This window comes from Gossypium hirsutum, chromosome D12 (assembly GCF_007990345.1).
Source record: "Gossypium hirsutum isolate 1008001.06 chromosome D12, Gossypium_hirsutum_v2.1, whole genome shotgun sequence".
Lineage (NCBI taxonomy): Eukaryota > Viridiplantae > Streptophyta > Magnoliopsida > Malvales > Malvaceae > Gossypium > Gossypium hirsutum.
In genome coordinates, this window is record NC_053448.1 from 54,169,335 (window position 1) to 54,189,846 (window position 20,512).

Below are 20,512 nucleotides of genomic sequence, written 5' to 3' on the forward strand. Positions count from 1 at the left end.
TACACTACCAATATACTAAATATTAGCTCTTATTTATATATGTAATATGCAAATGTAAAATAGTACTACGTGGACAACAATGTTAATAATTTGCAAAAATTTAATCAAATCATAATATCATATATAGAATACACAATTTCATGTATCATATTGCACGTTAAATTAGAATCCATGTATAATTTTAAAATTTATCCCATTTGAATTTAATGCTGTCAACTAATAATGAATTATTTTACATTTTACCTCTACAAATAATTATATTTATTCAATACAAAAATAAGCAAATATATTTTTTAAAATAAACATAATTGAATCAAATCAACTTTTCATATATATAATTATATATCCAATTTAATATCAAAATATGTTAAAAGTAAACAAAAAAGTATTCTTTAATATAATTTTAACCAACCAAATCATTTTAATGTTATTTATTTTTTATTCTATCTCACTAACCAAAAAGCTATATTTTTTTTTATTTTTCTAATTCTTTTAACGAACCAAATAAATTGTTGATTTTCTTACAAGTCACCGAAGAAACAGTTGATTGGTTTAATTTTCACATTTAAAGCCCCCAACCAATTTTGTTTCAACTACTTCCATGAAAAGAAATTTTGTTTCAACTACTTTTCTATCTTCTTCCAACAGCATTTAATACTCTTTACTCTTTTCTTTCTTTTAGGGTAAACTAATGTTCAACTGTTAATAAGTTTATATTTGATCACTCAACTTCATCAAGCTACATAATGATCGTTGAATTATTTAAAATTTTTTATTTAAATCATTAAACTATTTAAAAGTTTTTTTTAATCATTAGGCTGTTAAGTTTTTTTCTTTTTTTAAGTATGGCTATTGATGAACAGTACGGTAAATCAGTACCCATCAACAACTAGAATAACATACCTTAGATTCAAGTTGATTTAATGGTTAGTGCCAGAGATTGAAGAAAAAAGTTATTTGGATTCTGGTTCATAGATTTGTGACATTCAAAATTGTTTCATGAAAATAATTGAACTGTAAAAGAAAAAGGGAAGAAGAGCTTTCGATTGGTGTAGACGGTGCGAAGAGAGAAAGCCATACAACAACGATTTTAATATCCCAATGACTTAAATGAAAATTTTTGAATAGTTTAGTGGCCATTTTGTAATTTTTTAAAGTTAAATGTTCAAAACGTAAATTTACTAATAATTTAGTGACTTTAATTATAGTTTACTCTTTATTTAAATAAAACACTCCTTACCACCACCACTATCATCATTATCATTATTATTATTTTATAAATCGTGAATTTCATTATGGGCTGCCAGTGATATTTGAATCGAATCAGGTTAGTTGGTCGGATTAGTTAGACTAATAATTTATCGGAGTATCGGTTCAAAGAATGGTTTTTGAATCAATTAGGTCAAGAATCAATATAGACCTGTTGAATCGGTTAAAAAACATTTGAACTAACAATTGAACTATATATATATATTAATATTTTTTATTTTTAAATATTTAATAATTATTTAATTGAACCAATCAAACCGATAAACTAATTATCTGTCGGTTCAACCACAAACTCGGTTCTAAAAACATTAGTTGAAAGAGATCGAAGTAGACTACTTCTCCAGACATTTTTAAAAGAGTAATATCACTTCGGCTCGGATAGAACTATACTCAAATCGTAAAATCAATAAAAACTACCTCTAGTTATAAAAAAAAAATTGTTTCACTAAAAAAAACAACATAAAAGTAAGATTAAAATATTTATCTAAAATTCACGTGAATGATTGCAGTGATTTCAAGTCTAATATATTTATTTATCAAAATTTAATCTAAATTAAAATGTTGGCGTGTTTCTTTTTGAGTGTTAAATCATAAATTTATTTTGTAACTTTTTTATCAATGTAAAAATTGTCCCTTTCTATTACATATTATATTAAATTCTTAAAAATAAAAATAAAGCGACTAAATTCCAAATCTACATAGAATACAAAGATTGGAGCATATTTTAACTTATTTTATATTACGATGATCCTAAAAAGTATTATTTTTAGATAGTAAAAAATAACATCACATTATAAAATTTTAAAGATACGTAATTATAAAAAGATGTGGATCATATTTGCTCTAATTTAAATCTAATAAATTTATTTGAAAAATAAACATAATTAAATAACCGAAGAAAATCCTAAATCTTACACTTGTTTCTTAACTTCAATTTTAAATCTTAAACTCTAAACCCAAAAATTTTAAATATCAATTCTTAAACCTTGAACTCCAAATCATTAAATTCTAAATCTTATATCTTAACCTTGAACGCTAAAACTTAAATCATGAAGCCTAAATCCTATAAATCTTAAATTGAACTCTAATGCTACTTTTGGTAAAAAAATATTAATTTTTAATCATGTTTGAATATATTAGTTAATAATAAACTAATTTTAATTTGTAACTTTTAGCCGCGTATCTTACTTATTTTTTACAAAGAGAAGTTTATTTTTTCTTTTTTTGCTTATTTTGAAAAACTCTTATTTTTAGTACTCATATTTCTAATTTCAAGTTTAATCTTTACTATTTAATTTTTCTTTATTTTACGTAAAAATATTTTAACACATGTATTAGATAATCATTTTTCTAATGTTATTATACTAGTAACCAAATGAAACATAAATCACAACATTTTTTTTGTTATACAAAATCAATTATATTATTTTGAAAGTATTTTTATTTTATTTTGTCTTTTAAATAAAAACATATTATGAGACCTGAACTTAAGAGACTCTAAGGGTGTGTTTGATAAACTGTAAATTCAAGTGCTGAAAAATTAAGTACTGAATTTTTACTGCTAAATTTTATATTGGAAAATTGTTTGATAAATTAATAAATATAAGTAGTGAACATAGTTATGTGGTTTGATAAAAGTAAATATTGATTTTTAAAAGATTATTTATTTTAAATGTTAATATTATTAATATAATAATTTATATGATTTTAAATAGTTACCTACTTATTCTATTCAACCTTCTTTTCTTGAAAATTTTATATCAATTAAAAATTTAAAATAATTATTAAATGCATTTAAAATATTAAATAAAATAAAAAATTTCAACTATTTATGAAACACACCCTTAACTTTTAAAATGTTTTTAAGTTGAATTAAAATCTCATTTATTTTTATTATTTTATAAAATATTTATTATGTAATTTTACATTCACTCCACCCAAACTAACAGATTATATGTGATCAGAAAATGTACAGCCACCATGCATTGCGATGCCATCCAATAAATAGTGTCAGTGTCAATAGATATATATGCTGAAGTCCCAAAGGACATTGAAGAAACCTGTAGTACGCAATCCATGGCTACCCTTTCTTCAACTCATTCTTCCTCACAAAACATCCTCATTACGTTCACCATAATATTCCTCGCATCATCTCTTCTGCCTTCCTATTCTGCAATCACTGAGACTGACCAACGCCGCCCATTTAAGAAGATATACGCCTTCGGCGACTCCTTCACCGACACCGGCAACACCGAGTCCCTCACCGGCCCCAATGGCTTTGTCCGCGTTTCCAACCCACCTTACGGCACCACCTTCTTTCACCACCCCACCAACCGCTACTCCGATGGCCGACTCGTCATCGACTTCGTGGCTCAGTCACTGTCTCTGCCGTTCTTGCCGCCGTACCGTAACAGAAAAGCCAACAGAACTTACGGGGTTAACTTCGCGGTGGCTGGTTCGACGGCGATAAACCATGCTTTCTTTGTTAAGAACAACCTTTCGCTTGATATCACTCCCGAGTCGATTCAAACACAAATGATGTGGTTTGACAAGTATTTGGAGAGTGAAGGTTGTAAAGATCCAGAATCGGATCAGTGCAAAGAAGCGTTTGATGATGCTCTGTTTTGGGTTGGTGAAATTGGCGTCAATGATTATGCATATACTATTGGATCAACTGTGTCAGGCGACACCATTCGAAAGCTTGCCATAAATACTTTTACTGAGTTTTTACAGGTAACCAACAAAATTTGTGTCTTCTTATCATGTTAATAAAGTATGGCACTGACTTGGTTCAATTGATTTTGCAGGGATTGCTGAAGAAAGGTGCAAAATACGTGGTCGTTGAAGCACTGCCGACGACAGGTTGTTTACCGTTGGCGATGACATTGGCTCCTTCAGACGACAGAGATGACATAGGGTGCGTGAAAAGCGTGAACAACCAAAGCAACGCCCATAACCTCGTCCTCCAATCCAAGGTGTCGGATCTCAGACAACAGTTTCCCCAAGCCATCATTGTTTACGCTGATTACTGGAATGCTTATCGCACGGTGATGCAAAGCCCAGAAAAATACGGATTCAAAGAGAGCCTCAAAGCATGTTGCGGAACAGGGGAGCCGTACAACTTCGAGGTTTTCAATACGTGCGGGAATCCTTCGGTCACCGCCTGTTCCAACCCTGCCCAATATATCAACTGGGATGGTGTCCATCTCACCGAAGCCATGTATAAGGTTGTCGCCGACATGTTTATCGATGGGAATCTCTGTAACCCGCCGTTCAAAACCTTGCTGGAAAGGAAGCTGCGGCAGCCATGAATATGGGATCTTAAATTCTTTGTGTGTTCTGAATTGGTTTATTTACTTGAGAGATATCACTTGTTGTGTCGTTTCGGTTGTGGAATAGATAGATGTATTTCAATGGTTGAATGAAAACTTTGATTCGACTTGATGTTTGTTTATCAAATGCACATCAGGCGATTGAATATGATTAAAATTTGAAAATTTTAGTTTATATTTTAAGTTGGAATTCAAAAGAAGGTAATTTGAAAAACAGAGAATCATAAGTCTCTGTGTAGGATTTAAGTAAGAATAATATTATTAAATGAGCGTGTTACAGGGCAAGTGCGTGTTTTCACCAAAACTAGATTTTTTTTTCATACAGTTAAATGATAGTATTTTTGTATATTCAGTTTTAGATTCGATTTTTGTATTTTTTTTATTTCATGTTGTTTTATGCTTTTTTTATTAACGTTTTTGACACATTAATTCTTTTGACTAGATCTTTTAAGTTTTTTATTTTTAATTCATCTTTATAATCAATAACTCTTTTTAATTAATCGAACTTAGAACTCAATAATGAAATTACAATTAACTAACTATCTAACAAAAAAATTACTTGAGACTCAAAGATAAAAATACTAATATTTAACCATTTAACAAAAAAATAATTTTTTTATTTTTAGTAAAAGCGCGTCCCAAAAACAACATAGATAATAAATTTAGAAGAAGAAAAAAACAACACATATACTCAAATAAGTTTTTTTTTCAGTATCTATTGAAAAATTAGTGGTTATTAAAGTTAATTTTAGGTAAAAATTAGTGGTTATTGTAAAAGGATGATATATATGTTTCATAATCTTTTCTTTCCGTTAAACTCATCTTTATAAAAAATTTATTAACAATTTCGAATACGAATGTTTATATATATATTTATCAATTATACTTAAATTTGATTATAATAATAACAAAATTATCCTTTAAATTTTATATAACCTATCTGTATATATTCGTAAAGTTTTTCATAATTTTTTAAAATTTTAATTTTTGTAACCTTTTGCTGCTGCTCTAATTGTTCCTAGCCCACAAAGTTACCTACCTATTGTGATTCGCATTTTGTACTAACCATTAAGGAATTGCCAATTGTTTGAAGCATTTTCAAGATGATCCATAATTGTGGGTGGTGTTATTTGCATTTATTATGAGCACGTCGCACCGTTAAAGGAATATCACTGCATTCTTAAAAGGATTTTAATTTTGTGTAAGTACATATTTTTAAAATTTAAAATCCATGGCTTTTGTTTTCAAATACACTTTTATTAAGATAATGAAAATTTTAAAATTTATGATAATTTTAAAAAAAAATCCTTTATCCAAAATTACCCTTAGAAAGTGGTTTTTTTTCTATTTTACTTATTTCATCCCATGCATATATTATATTTTATATTATTAATAATATTTACATATTTTAAAAATATAATTATATCTATATGCCATATTTTTATTCATATATGTATTTTTTGAAAGTATGTATTTTTTTTATTATCATTAATTTCAATATTAAATTCCAATAGCATAAATTTTCTTTTTAAAAGTATTCATTCAAACAAAAAAAATTATACTAATATTTTAAAATAGATTAAATTTAAAATATTAATTTATCTATCCAAATGTACTGCATTTTTTAGTTGAGACTAAGGTCCCCTTTGGATGCCAACGCACAGCAGTGCGTTGGATTTTTTACCCTTTATTATTAGTTTGACTGCAGTGGAGTGGAAAGGCTGTGCCTTTGGATGTGTTGGCTTCCAGCACAGTGAGGGATTCCCACTGCACTGGACAGCCTTGAGCTGGCTGCAGGTAAAAGCTTCAGTTAGGTGTAGCTAGAGCAATTGATATTTTTAAAAGACAATAATACCCTTACTTTAATTTATTAATTTATCATTTTATCCTTAGATGTTAAACTAATTTCTTTCTCAATCTTATTTGTTTTCAGATTTGGGAACTAAACAGCAGAAATTTGATCCAAATATAATGTTACTATTTGTGAAAATAATATTTATCATTATTATAAAAAAGTATTTAACTATAAAAAAATTAAAAATAATTATCATTTTATCTAATAAATAATTTAAATTAATTATATAATTCATTAAAATATTAGAAGATACATTTTAACATTTTATTAAATGAATTTATAAATTCATATATTTTAATAATTTTAAAAAAGTAAAATAATTTAAATAACTTCTATTATATATCAATTCTAATCTGATGTACTTAATAGTCATTTCTTATTCTCACCTCACCGCTACAGCTGCTTTTGAATCTAAACACACACTCCACAATTATTTCTAATCTCACCGCTACAGTAACTAATCTCACCGCCACCGCTATTTTTAACCTCACCGGAGGTAAACACAACGCCCATCCAAACTAGCCCTAAAATGTCCACTACCAGGAAGAGTAACTAATCTTTACGCTGTGGGTGCTTTTTGAAAATGTGGATAATCGGTAATAAAATGTTCTCCATTCTAGACACACTTTTAATTCGACTCACCTTTCATTATTTTATTTGGGTATTTCTCCTAAACCCTTTCATTATTTTGTTTGGGTATTTCTCCTAAACCCAAATTTCATTGGCCCGCATTTAAAATCTAGGACCAACCCGATTAAAGATGATCAAATTACTAATTTCTTTCTTTCTTTCTTTCGCCTTCGGGGACTTTCCATCAAAATCCAAGGTTTGCGGGCATACTTAACACAAGGTCGACCCGTTTATATTTTTGGCCGCATTGTGGATATTAAAACGACGATGTTTTCGTACGTCTAGCGTTTTAAAAATCACGAAACGTCACCGTTACGTGGAAAAAAAAAGTGTGTCCATATCTGGGTTCTGAGCTTGTTTGAAACCCTGTGTTTGTCGTACTGTATTAACTCGGAGAGACGCAGGCTTTCGGTTGGGTTAGTGTTAAAAAGGAGGAGCGGGTTTAGTCGAAAAAAAACTTGTAAAAAATGGGGAAGAAATCGAAGAAGCCAGGCAAAGGCAAAGAGAAAACGGAAAGGAAAACAGCAAAAGCTGAGGAGAAGAGAGCTCGTCGAGAGTCCAAGAAACTTTCTCCCGAAGATGACATTGACGCCATTTTGGTAATTAAAAAATCTTCACTTCTTTCTAATTTTATATAGATGTGTATGTGTGTTTCAAGCTTAAAATCAGCTTTCGAGAAAATACAGTTTTAAGATTTTCTTTGAAGGTAATTTGGGTTGATTTTATTTTTGGAACTTTGTGTTTAAAACTCTTTATTTGAACAGTTGAGTATTCAAAAGGAGGAAGCAAAGAAAAAGGAAGTTCATGTTGATGAAAATGTCCCTGCGCCATCTCCTCGATCGAACTGTTCGGTACTGCCTTGCCAATGACTGCTAATACATTTTTATCAATTTTTTCCTTTTATTTTTTATTTTTACTTTTTTTCCTTAAAAATTGATGTTTTTACTTAATTGTGTAGTTAACAGTTAATCCTCTGAAAGATACAGAATTGATACTATACGGGGGTGAATTCTACAATGGCAGTAAGGTTAGATTCTATAACGAACTGTTTTAGAGTAATTGATTTGGAGTTGGTGAATGCTTGCTGTTTCGGTTTGGTAGCAAAAGATGCTGATTTGGATTGGTGCAGACATTTGTGTATGGTGATCTTTACAGGTTTGATGTAGAAAAGATGGAATGGAAGTTGGTTTCAAGTCCCAACAGTCCGCCTCCTCGTAGTGCTCATCAGGCAGTTGCTTGGAAAAATTATCTCTATATCTTTGGTAGACTGCTAAACTTTGCTTCAATTTGTATAAGCAATTATGTTAACTCTTGATTTTTCTTCATCTCATGCAATACTGTATTCTTTGTTCTAAGGTGGTGAATTCACATCTCCAAATCAAGAACGGTTCCATCATTACAAGGTGAAACTGATTTAAACTACATTGTATCCTTCCGTCCACCTCTTCTGTATCATCTCTTCCAAAGTTAAAGATTTAATGTTGAGAATTCTTTCAGGACTTCTGGATGTTGGATCTAAAAACAAATCAATGGGAACAACTAAATTTGAAAGGTTGTCCAAGTCCACGGTCTGGTCATCGAATGGTATGTTTAGTTTTCTTTACATATTTGCATATTTAATTGCTAAGAAAATGAAATTTTCATTTGGAATCAGAGAGCCAAATTATATTCATTTTCTTAAGGGTTTAATGTCAATTTAGGAAAAAAATTTGTCTACATCTTCAACTTCTTGTATTATGTTGTTCTTCTTGCAGGTCCTGTACAAGCATAAGATTATTGTTTTTGGTGGCTTCTATGATACTCTCAGAGAAGTGAGGTTGTTAATGGTCTTTTTGAGATACTATTAGAGGTTTCATAATCTTATTCACAATTGAAAATTTTCATTACACTAAAACCAATTTTTTCTTCTCTACTTTAAGCTCTGTTTAGTTCTTATCAACATTACCAGTGTGGTGTATAATGTATTACCTGTTCATAGCTGTCATTACAATAGCTAACTCTTGATTTGTATGAGAACGAACTCTCTGGAATTTGGAAAATGAGTTAATTACCTCATGTCATGTGGTATCAGTAAAATACGATACAGAGATGCTTCAACATAAGATTGATTCTCATCTAAGGAACACCTTTCTCTTCTAGCTTTTAGGGATTCTACTTTTGCTAAATTTTAGGAATTTAAGTCAAAATTCATTATGATTTCAGGAATTATGTTTGTGTATCTTTTCCTTTTTCCTCTCTTTTATTCTTGTGCTATTGAAATATGAAGTACTTAATATTCTCTAAAACCATATATCAATGATGCTAAGATTGATATATCATGCATTAACTTTACGGGTACTACTTTCTTCACTTCCCCCCTTCACCCTTTCCATCAATGAACTATAACATTCTAATATTTTGCTTAAAATTATTACCCCTTTTACTTTCACGGTTGACCTTTGACTCTCCCTGAAATTGCTTGTGTATAGGTATTATAATGATTTGCACATCTTTGACCTAGATGAGTTCAAGGTAAACATTTTCTTGCGTCTATTGTTGATTTAATTTATATGTTTTACATGTCAAGTTTCATTCAGCTCTTGAACTAAAGATATGTCTTTTGGCGTGTAGTGGCAAGAAATAAAGCCTAGGCTTGGTTCCATGTGGCCTAGTGCTCGGAGTGGTTTCCAATTTTTCGTGTATCAAGATCAGGTGAGTTGGCCAAAAAAGGCATCCTGAATCTATTTGAATGCTTTAAATCTAAACTTGTGTTCTGATTAATGCTTGATATTGTCCGTTAGCTTAACAATGGATTTTGCCTTGTAATTTTTCTCACCAGTTCCAAACAAGAGCATTTCGTACGGAAGTAATATTTATACATTAATTTCTTTGCTTTAAATATGATTTTCAGATTTATTTATATGGAGGGTACTACAAAGAAGTGTCTTCTGATAAGAACAGCTCAGCCTCGGAGAAAGGAATTGTTCATGCAGACATGTGGTCTCTTGATCCTAAGACTTGGGAGTGGAACAAGGTTTTAGGTCTTTCTTTTCTCCTATAAGTATGAATAAATGGTTCTTTCAAAAAAAGAAGTATGAATAAATGGCGATAAAAATGAAAGCACATTGTGATCTACTTTTGACTGGATCAACATGTTTGTTTGTATATGATACAACATCCTGTCTTATAGGTTAAAAAAAGTGGGATGCCTCCTAGTGCTCGTGCCGGGTTTTCCATGTGTGTTCATAAGAAACGTGCTATGCTATTTGGGGGTGTAGTAGATATGGAAATGGAAGGTAATTTCCTATCATCTCTCTGATCTTCTTCTGCAGAAATTTCTCTTTCTTAAATGACCTTTGACAGGGATATACCTTAGGGGAAAAGTATATCTGGTTTATCACTATAAACAATCACACCTAATTGCAGTTTAACAAACAATGTTGTTTTTGAGGTTCTCAAGATATTCACTTCACCCACAGGATTAATGGTCTGTTAAGTGATGCTTCTGAGTTGATTGCCATCTTCTTTGTTTCTGACTATATATATTTGTGCAGGTGATGTAATGATGAGCTTGTTCTTGAATGAACTTTATGGCTTCCAACTAGATAACCACCGATGGTAAGCTTGGTCTATTCAACAACTTAGGATCTTTAGTTTCTACCCATGCTATAGAGTAGAACTTTTATAGTCATTAACTGAAACTTTGCCACTTCACAACTGGTTTGGAATAGTAACTGGTAACTTGTCCAAAGAGGCAAAGCTTAGTAGCTGTAGGCTCAGTAAATAATTGTCAATGAAGCAATAACTTTACATTTTTAAGGAGTCCCCTTTTTTATTTTACCTCCTATCAATGTGTTTCACTCTCATTTTAGTTCAAATTTTGAGAAGGGATAGTGGGTGATATTTTTGTTCTTTTTCTTTTCACTAAATGAGAGTGTTGTTTGTGTTAGGTATCCTTTGGAGCTACGGAAGGAAAAGTCAACCAAGGTTAAGGTATTGCCAGTAATAAGCCTATAAGTATTGGATATAACTTCTGGTTACACATCTGTCACTACTACCTTTTCTTCTTTTCAAGTTGTAAAGGCATTTCTTTCTGTTGATCGTTCAATTATAATTGTAATTCTCTTGTGCTAGCTTTTACTTTAATAATACAAATTTCTTTTTCAATTGGTGTTCTGCAGTCAAGAAAGGATTCAAAACAAGAAACACCTGGTTCTGATTATAATGATGAGGTAAATATTGAAGCAGAGACTAGTGGCATAGATGATAAAGACCAAATTATGGAGTATGATGAACAAGCTGGTGATGAGGAAAGCAACATTGATGAAATGTCTGAGCACATCGTAGCAAACATGACAATCGATGATGAAAGGTCAATCAAATCTGCTTCAAAGCCTCAGCAAACTAAATCTAAATCTAAATTCAATGTTCAAGATTCTGTTTCACCTGAGGTTTGTCATACTGCATTGAAATAATTGTTTATTGCTTTTAAATATGTCCAATTTATTGATGCATGAATCTGTCATCAATTTTCAGGTTGTAAAGCCTTGTGGACGAATAAATTCCTGCATGGTTGTTGGTAAAGATACTTTATATATATACGGGGGCATGATGGAGGTTAAAGATCAAGAAATTACACTTGATGATTTATATTCTCTTAATCTTAGTAAACTTGACGAATGGAAGTGCATCATACCGGTTTGTTGAATTCTCTTTTCTTCTCTTTTTTAAGTGTCCATATATTTATTTCTAAACATTGGACAGGCACAAATCATTATCATCATATATCCGAATACTGTGACAGCTTGCTGACATATGTTCAATAGGATTAGATAGATCTCATTAAGAATACAAATGGATATTGTGATTTAACTAAGTTTTCTCCTCTCCACGACCCCCTCTCTGGGCACCTTCTAGATTATATCCTGAAAGCTGAATCTTTAAAATATACATCCATCTATTTTCAATACCAATTTTTTTTACGAGTTCTTGATTAGGTAGTGAATGCTGTTTTACAATTAAGCATGCATGTCTGATTTATTTCTCTTCTTGCTTATCCCTGTCAATTTCATAGGCATCAGAAAGTGAATGGGTGGAAGCCTCAGAGGATGAAGATGATGAAGATGATGATGATGATGATGATAGCGAAGATGAAGGTGAGAGTGGTAGCGATGATGAGGAAACTGACGATGATGATGAGGCAAAGGTGATTGCTTCCTTGTTTAAGCCAAAATACTTTTGTTAATTGCTAGTGGTTTTGCTGTTACATCATTGGGAGAAGATTATGTCATAGATCTCGTGTGCTTTTGGAATTCATTATGTCTTTTCTTATTCTATTTCTTCTTCAAAATCAAATTAAGATGAAAATATGTAATAATTGTATGGGAAAGAGATTTTGTAAATGTTTTTTTATGAGGCCGATACTTGTTTCTTTGGCATGTTAGAAATATATGGACCAACCAATTTATATTATTTTTTGTTCACTTGTCCTTGCAGGGTACAAATGATGGTACGAAATCAGTTCAAATGGGAGATGCTGTTGCTTTAATAAGGGGCGAGGGAAAGAATTTGCGGAGGAAAGAGAAACGGGTCAGGATAGAGCAGATTAGAGCTAACCTTGGCCTCTCAGATTCACAGAGAACACCAACGGTAGCCCCTTAATAATCATTTTAAATTTCCAATATTCTAGAATGACGTTTGAATCTATTTTTGATGAGTTTTACATAGGTTAGTCATAGTTTTATTGATTGTCATGTGTTTCCTTTTGCAGCCTGGAGAATCATTGAGGGATTTCTATAGACGTACTAGTTTGTACTGGCAAATGGCTGCCCATGAACATACTCAGCACACTGGCAAGGTCTGTTTATTATATAATTTATTATTTATTTGTTTTAAATTTAATGGATCTAACTATTTTCTGTGTATGCATTCATTATTGTGCTTTCTTATTCTAAATGGAGAACACCGTCCGTCACTCATTTTCTATTTTACTTTTTTTTTATTCTCTTTTAAATAACCGCACACACATAAACTGATGTGTGGAAAATTATATGTAAACATTATGCGCCATTTTTTCTCTTCTTTTTGGGGTACAAAACATGATGAAGTCTCTGACTGTGCAGGAACTCCGTAAAGATGGTTTTGATCTTGCTGAGGCTCGTTATAGGGAACTTAAACCACTTCTTGACGAGGTAAAGCTCTCACTTTCTTTCTCAATGTTTATACAGACTGCTGCGGGATCGCTCAAGTAATCATATTTGCTTCTTGAACTAATGAGTTTGGTTTCATTCGGTATGCTGCAGTTGGCCATATTAGAGGCAGAACAGAAGGCTGAAGAGGCAGAAGGACCAGAAACAAGTTCGAGAAAGAGAGGGAAAAAGAGAGTTTAAGAATTTAGCACCCAGCATTTGCAATACTTTCAGAGTTTGGGTAAGCTGTGAAATTTTAAAAATTTTGTTGGTTTAATTTATGGCCTCCAAACTAAGGTTTGTCACGCACGCGAACACTACGAATGGCCGTAGAACTGTTCTTTCTATGGTAAAATATGTATTAAATCTGAAGAAATTTTGGTGGATATAATATTTTTGTATTTAAAAGTTATATTGATGAAGGAATATGGATCGAGATGTGAGCTGTGTTTTCTATTAATTCGAACCCAGTCTAGTTGATACTTGATATCTATATCAATAGTTATATTGTTGAAATTCAATTGAGAATAAAAAGTTATTATTTTTACAGGGTTATATTATTACAAAGGTGTTTTTTTCTCTTTTAAAGATATGTTTATATAAAATCATAATTTTTTTTAACTTCAATTTTACCATTTTCATAAAGTATTATTTAGTTTTTATATAAAGTTTTAATAAATATATATTTTTATAATTTTTGCTATAATAGTAATCACTATTGAGAAGTGGATATTTGCCGTAGCTGTGTTAAATTAGAGTATCAACCAACGGCTAGATTAAACCATTTTTGGACTGTCAACCCATAATAACTCATATTAGAGGGTAGGCACATACTCTAAAAACTAAAAAGGAACTCACAAAGATGAAAAGGTCTTTTTTTATTAGTTTGTTTGATAGATCAACGTTATTAGGTGACGTTATGATTTTCTTCGATTTACAAAAGAATCATTATTAATTAAAAATGACAAATTCAAATTTCGACTCAAAGCATTTTCCGACAACTCCATTAAAAGACTGTAACATGTATTAATCAATTAATATAGTAACTAATGGAGCATAAAGCAATAGATGTGTTATTTTTTTACAGTATGTTTAATTTTTTTTAATAATTTGTATATATACACTATAATAAAAATATTGATTGAATTTGATGTAATTTGAGAAAATATAAAAACAAAAAAATGTATTAAAGTTTTAAAATTAAAAATATAAGTATCTCTTCATTTTTTAGAAATCATTTTTTTTTTTACACTTTTCTTCTTTACTCATTAATTAGTAATTTTTTTAATCCATTTTGAATTAGTATAACATGTAAGTTAATTTAATACTGTTGAAATCAGACTGGATTTAATCCAAAATCAACTGTTTTAACGGTTCAACCGTTACCATTTATTATTTAATTTAAGTTAAATATAAAAAATTAATAATTTAATTTAAGTACAATTAAAATAAATTATTTAGAATTTAGAATTTCATTTTTTTATCATGATTTCGATTTTATTATTTTCTTTTCCTTCATCATTCAAATTCTATGTTAACCGCTTTGAACTACTAAATAAAAATTAAATATATATGTTTATATAAACAATGTTAATATTTTACAATATTTGATTAACTCAATACCACTTCTTCTTTAACTAATTTTATGTTATCCAGGTAATGTGACATCTTTTAAACAATTTTACACCTATTTTTACTTAAATCAAAATGAAATAATAATAACTAATGGATTAAATTATCCATTTCTTTGATGTATTCTTCAAATAAAAATTTAACTATATTTATTTATTATTAGAAGTCCAGAAAAAAAAATGAATAATAATACGAAGACTTCAACTTCTTTTTTATTTAAGTTAATTTCTAAATTTAGTAATTATTTTTAAAAAAAATTTTATTGTTTTCACTTCAAATTTTGAATTTTTTTTATCCAGATTAATTATATTTTATTGGAAAAAAGTTGGACTGAAAAAAAGTTCAGATCCAATATAGTATCAATTGTCAAATTTAAGTCTAGATGGAAGAACAATTGTCTAATTCTAATACTAAGACTAATACGAGTAATTTGATCCCATTTTTTTGTAATGACTTACAAGCTACTGTGGTAAGATCCTTACGGTAGAAATTTCTGTTTTTGGCTTTTTGCTGATTTCTCCTTGCGCAAGCAAACTCAAAAAACGCAGCAGTTTTTCCTTTAAGAAAAAAAGCAGTAGAACTCCTTCATTCCAACTCAGTGCTCATGGATGCGCAAGAAGGAACTCAGCAGTCACAGCAGCTAATCCTTGCTCACAAAGTCTTCCTCCTCAAGCACCGGGATGTCCCTGACATCGAGAAGGTCCGACTCAAGGATGAGGTCCTAAACACCGTCAAATCCAATTGTAACTCCCCCAATTCTCCCCTTCCTTTTTCCCAGCAATTTATTCTTATTCAAATCTGATACGAATTGCTTTGCGTGTATGCTCGTCTTTGTGGCGGTTTTAGATATGACTCCATATTATGAAAACCTAGTCGCGGACAAGGTGCTGGACCTGGACCACAGCGTTTTGGACTCGATGCGTGCAAAGAATGAGGAAGAGATTAAAAAGATCGACGAAAAGTGAGTTCTTCGAAAAAGAAATTTCAATTTCTTTTCCTGTTTGATTTATTAAAGAGTGATTGGAACTTTATTATAGAATTTAGGTTTTCTGTTCTTAATCGTTAATGGGAAGTATAAGATTTTAGATTCCAGTAACAGACATTGTTTTTGGTAAAATTCCTACTACTACCCATAACCCCTTGCATGTTGCAATAGCAATAATGCCAACCGAGACGTAAAAGAGTGACAAACTCACATTGTTAGTGTTCATTTAATTCTAAAATTGATAAGAATATAATGTGAAACTTTTAGACTAAAGCATGTTGACTGAACCATTTGCTCCGTGATTGATGAGGCTTATGGCCTATGGAGGAGGTGAAAGTGTTAAGCGGTTATTTTGAGAGGTGCTTCAGTGTTAACGGTTTCATGTTTGGAGTGATGATGTTTACTAGAATTATGTCTATGAAATGCTGGAGTGATCTGGTTATCAGATACTGCTGAGTCCGATAGATGTTAGTTCGGTGTTCTATGTTTAACTGGTACAAGGCTTAAATAAAATTAGCAATTAGAATGGTTGCAAGTCCGGTGTCAGGTTTGGAGACCTTTAGCTATTCTTTGACCTATTCGCTAGGGCCAGTTTAATCTATTTGATATTGGTCCATTAGTTTGTGATTTAGCTGTAATTAGCCATTAAAGGGGTAGAATGGTCCTTGGTGGTTGGTTGGCCGAGATTCTGGGACTGGAGGTGGCCATGGATTGTGCTGAAAAGCTACATGGGAGCCTCTGCCAATTTATCTCCACTCTCTAGTTGAGTTGAAACAACTAGAATCTCTGCTCAGAGATTGGGTACCCTATGGCTTTTGGTTCTTGCTGAATCAATCAACTCTCTAGTTCTTGAAACCAGTAAAAAACTTTGAACTGGGATGAAGTGGTAATTGTCACTTCCCCCTCTTTTGGTAGATGAAATGAAAACCCTAAAAGCACCAAGATAGTGCCAACTGAAGTACAACGCTGATATTTATAAAAAAACAAGTGATCATCAACATATATAACATCATGTTATTCTAACACTTCCTGGTTATGAAACCAAAAACAAAACCGTGTAAACTCACATGTCAAGAGCTTTGAGGTGGGTAATTCTTACCCATCAAAAGTTTTCTGTTTCTGTCCTTCCAAAACCTCCAAAAAGTAGTTAGAGGTATTTGGATCTATAACATTTTTTCTTTCTATACAAGATGTACACCCCTCCAAGATCATAACTCCTTTTCAATTGCCTCAGAGTTTCATGGTAATTAGGATTTGGAACTAATGGCGTTGTCTGTCCAAGAATCTGTAAGTAATGACAAATGTTATAATACATGGACAGTAAAAGGCTTAGTTTTCTTCTAAAAATTTGTACATCAACTACGTCTCAATAGTTTTCATCAACCACCAATCCCTTTTTAAGAAGAAAAAGGGAAAGAAGCACATCTTCATATTAGATTAATTGTTGTTTATCTATTGAATATGTTTAATCCCAATCTGGCTTTTGGCATTGTAGGATTGCTGATGCTGAAGAAAACTTAGGTGAAAGTGAAGTTCGAGAAGCACATTTAGCTAAATTCTTATATTTCATTCAGATTGGTGAAAAGGTATTTAGAGTTATAGTTTATTTCTCTCGAAGTTGATGTCTTCTTTTGTCTATATATGTTTCGAGTCATATGTTTCTCATCTTGACTTATGCCCTTCTCAATCTAGGAGAAAGCATTGGAGCAACTGAAGGTGACAGAAAACAAGACAGTTGCTGTTGGGCAAAAGATGGACTTGGTCTTCTACTCGTTGCAGATAGGCTTTTTCTATATGGATTTTGATCTTATTTCTAAGAGTATTGATACAGCGAAAAAGTATATAATCCTATCGATTGACAAATATTCATTAGTTCTGACTCTTGCAATACTTGAGAGGTACGCCTTTTACTAATTGCCCGCTCACTATTTGGATGCCAGCTTGTTCGAGAAAGGAGGTGACTGGGAGAGAAAGAACCGTTTGAAGGTGTATGAAGGCTTGTATTGCATGTCCACTAGAAATTTTAAGAAGGCTGCCAATCTATTTTTGGATTCCATTTCTACCTTCACAACTTACGAACTTTTCCCTTATGACACATTCATATTTTACACTGTGCTTACAAGCATCATATCATTGGATAGAGTTTCTCTGAAACAAAAGGTATTTTTGCCTCACATTTCTGTCCTATGTCTTATATTACACATTTTTGGGTAGTTAAAGTTACTGAATGGCTAAATGTTTTGTAGGTGGTTGATGCTCCTGAAATCTTGACTGTGATTGGAAAAATTCCACATCTTTCGGAATTTTTAAATTCTCTTTACAATTGTCAGTACAAATCATTCTTCTTAGCATTCGGTATGTATAGATCTGCTATTTTTCTTATAACTAGATATAGAATCATCAGTTTGTCCCAATATTTATCTCTTCTTATCTATGTTCCTAATATTTATGAGCTATCTCGCATTTAATAAATGCTAAAATGTCATCCACTGATCAGTTCGTTCGATTTGTTTGAACTGTATATATCAGCTGGCCTGACAGAGCAGATCAAAATGGACCGCTGTTTGCATCTACATTTCCGGTTTTACATGAGAGAGATCAGGACTGTTGTTTACTCTCAATTTTTGGAATCCTACAAGAGTGTTACTATTGAAGCCATGGCAAAGGCTTTTGGGGTGACGGTAGAATTCATTGATCAGTAAGTGATTACGTCTGATAACACCTCTCTCATATATGCATGCATACCTTTTTCCACAATTTCTTGCGATTGCAGTTAGAGTTGCTGGAGTTTCTTTAAGGCAACTTCTCATTTAATTGGTTTTTCTTCATGATTCCAGGGAGCTATCTCGTTTTATCGCAGCAGGGAAGCTTCATTGCAAGATTGACAAGGTTGCTGGTGTCCTCGAAACTAACCGCCCTGATGCGAAGAATGCTCTTTACCAGGCCACTATTAAACAAGGTGACTTCTTATTAAACCGGATCCAGAAGTTGTCTCGTGTCATTGATCTATGAATTAGTTAGGTATTTCATGGGATTTAGAAATTGAGAACCAATATTTTCAAGTTTGAAAGAAATATGGAAAATATAAAATAATGCTTTTGGATTCAATTTTGTTCTTTCGTTTCATGATTGTGATACTATTCCCTTTTGGTCAATGAATTTGATTCTATTTGATCCCCCTTTACTCTCGTATATTGGGATATTAATCTAGTCCAATCCAACCCAGTTGATGGAATATTGTGGGTTTCGGTTGGTCTTGTAGGTTCAGACCTTCCATATCACTACTCCTCACCATTTATTGTAAAGCTTGAGCAATGAAATAATAGCATGATGTGATTCCAAGTGAAATGGAATCATTGACATGAATTCCCGATTAAACTTCCCATAGACACCTGAATATTTTAAAAAATACAAAACAAGTAATCAATGAAATGATTTTAGTACGTGAAATATAGAATCATATAATAAATATATTTAAATAGAATTTTTAAATTAACGTTTTAGTTGTCATTTTTATTAAAAAATGATTTTAATCTTTTTTGAGAGTTTAAAGGTCAAATTTAGTTAAAAAGGAATAAGGACCAGATTAACAAAAAATATAATAATTTATTTATTATTTAAAATCAAAAATCAAATTAACAAAAAGTATAAATGTTTGGCGCTAGAAAGGGATAAAATTACGTAAAGAAATCAAAAATACAAAAAATTAATTTCTCAAAAATTAAAGCAGAAGGAATTCAAATATCTTTGAGTACATCATACAAGAAATAAATCTTAAATTGCAAAACATATTTAAAGCTTAAGAGAATAGAAATATAAAGATGTGAAAAGTTAAAGATATGTGGTTAGAAAGGGGCATTACCTTATCTGAACTTGGCGGGCATTCTTTTGAAATTTTGGATTTTTGTCTGGTAAGATAACCATAATAAATTATAAGTATCCTTGTACCTTCCCTAATCTCTCCATTTTCATGTCACCCACAGATATAGAAATTATGTTTATAATCTTCTAATTGCTTTTTCTTAAAAATAATTTAGGGTATTATTAAAAATGATTTTCAAAAAATGACTTACTTTTTTTAAAATTCTATATTTTTTGGTATTTGAATGAATACGTGTACAATATTTTTTGTTATTTGATAGATTCCTTAAAAATATTTCATAAAAACAAACATACATATAAGGTTTTCATCTTTTTATTGTTTGATTGAGTTTATTTTATATTAAAAATATTTTGTTAAATTCAGACTCATTACAACATCATTTGTTAGTTACACGACTAACAAGTGAGTATTTTTATTTAAAAATGTGACATCAACAAAATTCACAAAAAAATTTTAACAACTGGATTTTATTTTCAAATCTAAAAAGTAGATAGACTAAATTCTTGAAAATAAAAGTATAGAGGTTAAATTGTAAATTTGTGAAGAGAATTTATTTAGATTGATTTGTAAGTCATTTTTGTTGACTAAACTATTTTCTATAAATCATATAGGACCCTAAATCTATGTAAATTTGATATAAATTTTGAATACAAAAATATACCTACTCTTTTATTTGTGCATATATAAAGAAATACATCCACGGAGAGACAGCACCACTTCTTTACCCAACATTTTTCGCATTTGACGGCACCCGCATTC

The 20,512-nt window shown here is 31.0% G+C and overlaps 3 protein-coding genes across 4 annotated transcripts; all 3 read left to right on the forward strand.

Moving 5' to 3' along the window:
• Positions 1-3,199: 3,199 nt before the first annotated feature.
• LOC107944603 (GDSL esterase/lipase At3g48460) lies at positions 3,200-4,713 on the forward strand. Its single transcript, XM_016878413.2, has 2 exons — positions 3,200-4,002; positions 4,077-4,713. The coding sequence occupies exons 1-2, from the start codon at positions 3,346-3,348 to the stop codon at positions 4,578-4,580; spliced, it is 1,161 nt and encodes a 386-aa protein (XP_016733902.2). The 5' UTR covers positions 3,200-3,345; the 3' UTR covers positions 4,581-4,713.
• Positions 4,714-7,264: 2,551 nt separating this feature from the next.
• Positions 7,265-13,800, forward strand: LOC121224264 (kelch domain-containing protein 4). The gene is made up of 20 exons (XM_041107190.1): positions 7,265-7,685; positions 7,851-7,937; positions 8,045-8,113; positions 8,216-8,348; positions 8,443-8,489; positions 8,584-8,670; positions 8,841-8,902; positions 9,555-9,597; positions 9,697-9,777; positions 9,977-10,099; positions 10,256-10,361; positions 10,620-10,683; positions 11,016-11,058; positions 11,247-11,516; positions 11,602-11,763; positions 12,140-12,271; positions 12,562-12,714; positions 12,836-12,922; positions 13,188-13,256; positions 13,368-13,800. The coding sequence occupies exons 1-20, from the start codon at positions 7,554-7,556 to the stop codon at positions 13,452-13,454; spliced, it is 2,037 nt and encodes a 678-aa protein (XP_040963124.1). The 5' UTR covers positions 7,265-7,553; the 3' UTR covers positions 13,455-13,800.
• A 1,470-nt stretch (positions 13,801-15,270) lies between these two features.
• Positions 15,271-19,047, forward strand: LOC107907925 (26S proteasome non-ATPase regulatory subunit 6 homolog). Of its 2 annotated transcripts, none has more exons than XM_041107191.1 (8): positions 15,271-15,628; positions 15,732-15,846; positions 17,366-17,456; positions 17,563-17,708; positions 17,811-18,030; positions 18,117-18,225; positions 18,400-18,568; positions 18,708-19,047. In XM_041107191.1, the coding sequence occupies exons 1-8, from the start codon at positions 15,490-15,492 to the stop codon at positions 18,880-18,882; spliced, it is 1,164 nt and encodes a 387-aa protein (XP_040963125.1). In that variant the 5' UTR covers positions 15,271-15,489; the 3' UTR covers positions 18,883-19,047. The 2 variants fall into 2 exon arrangements, with proteins under 2 accessions (XP_040963125.1, XP_040963126.1); XM_041107192.1 differs by having other exon boundaries at positions 15,275-15,628; positions 18,117-18,195.
• The last annotated feature ends 1,465 nt before the right edge of the window (positions 19,048-20,512 follow it).

Coding starts and splice junctions, on each gene's coding strand:
- LOC107944603 (XM_016878413.2), top strand. CDS start 3,346: ATGGCTACCCTTTCTTCAACTCATTCTTCCTCACAAAACATCCTCATT. Junction 4,003..4,076: donor CTTTTACTGAGTTTTTACAG/GTAACCAACAAA, acceptor TTGATTTTGCAG/GGATTGCTGAAGAAAGGTGC.
- LOC121224264 (XM_041107190.1), top strand. CDS start 7,554: ATGGGGAAGAAATCGAAGAAGCCAGGCAAAGGCAAAGAGAAAACGGAA. Junction 8,114..8,215: donor AATTCTACAATGGCAGTAAG/GTTAGATTCTAT, acceptor GGATTGGTGCAG/ACATTTGTGTATGGTGATCT. Junction 12,923..13,187: donor ATACTCAGCACACTGGCAAG/GTCTGTTTATTA, acceptor CTGACTGTGCAG/GAACTCCGTAAAGATGGTTT.
- LOC107907925 (XM_041107191.1), top strand. CDS start 15,490: ATGGATGCGCAAGAAGGAACTCAGCAGTCACAGCAGCTAATCCTTGCT. Junction 18,226..18,399: donor ATCATTCTTCTTAGCATTCG/GTATGTATAGAT, acceptor TGTATATATCAG/CTGGCCTGACAGAGCAGATC. Junction 18,569..18,707: donor ACGGTAGAATTCATTGATCA/GTAAGTGATTAC, acceptor TCATGATTCCAG/GGAGCTATCTCGTTTTATCG.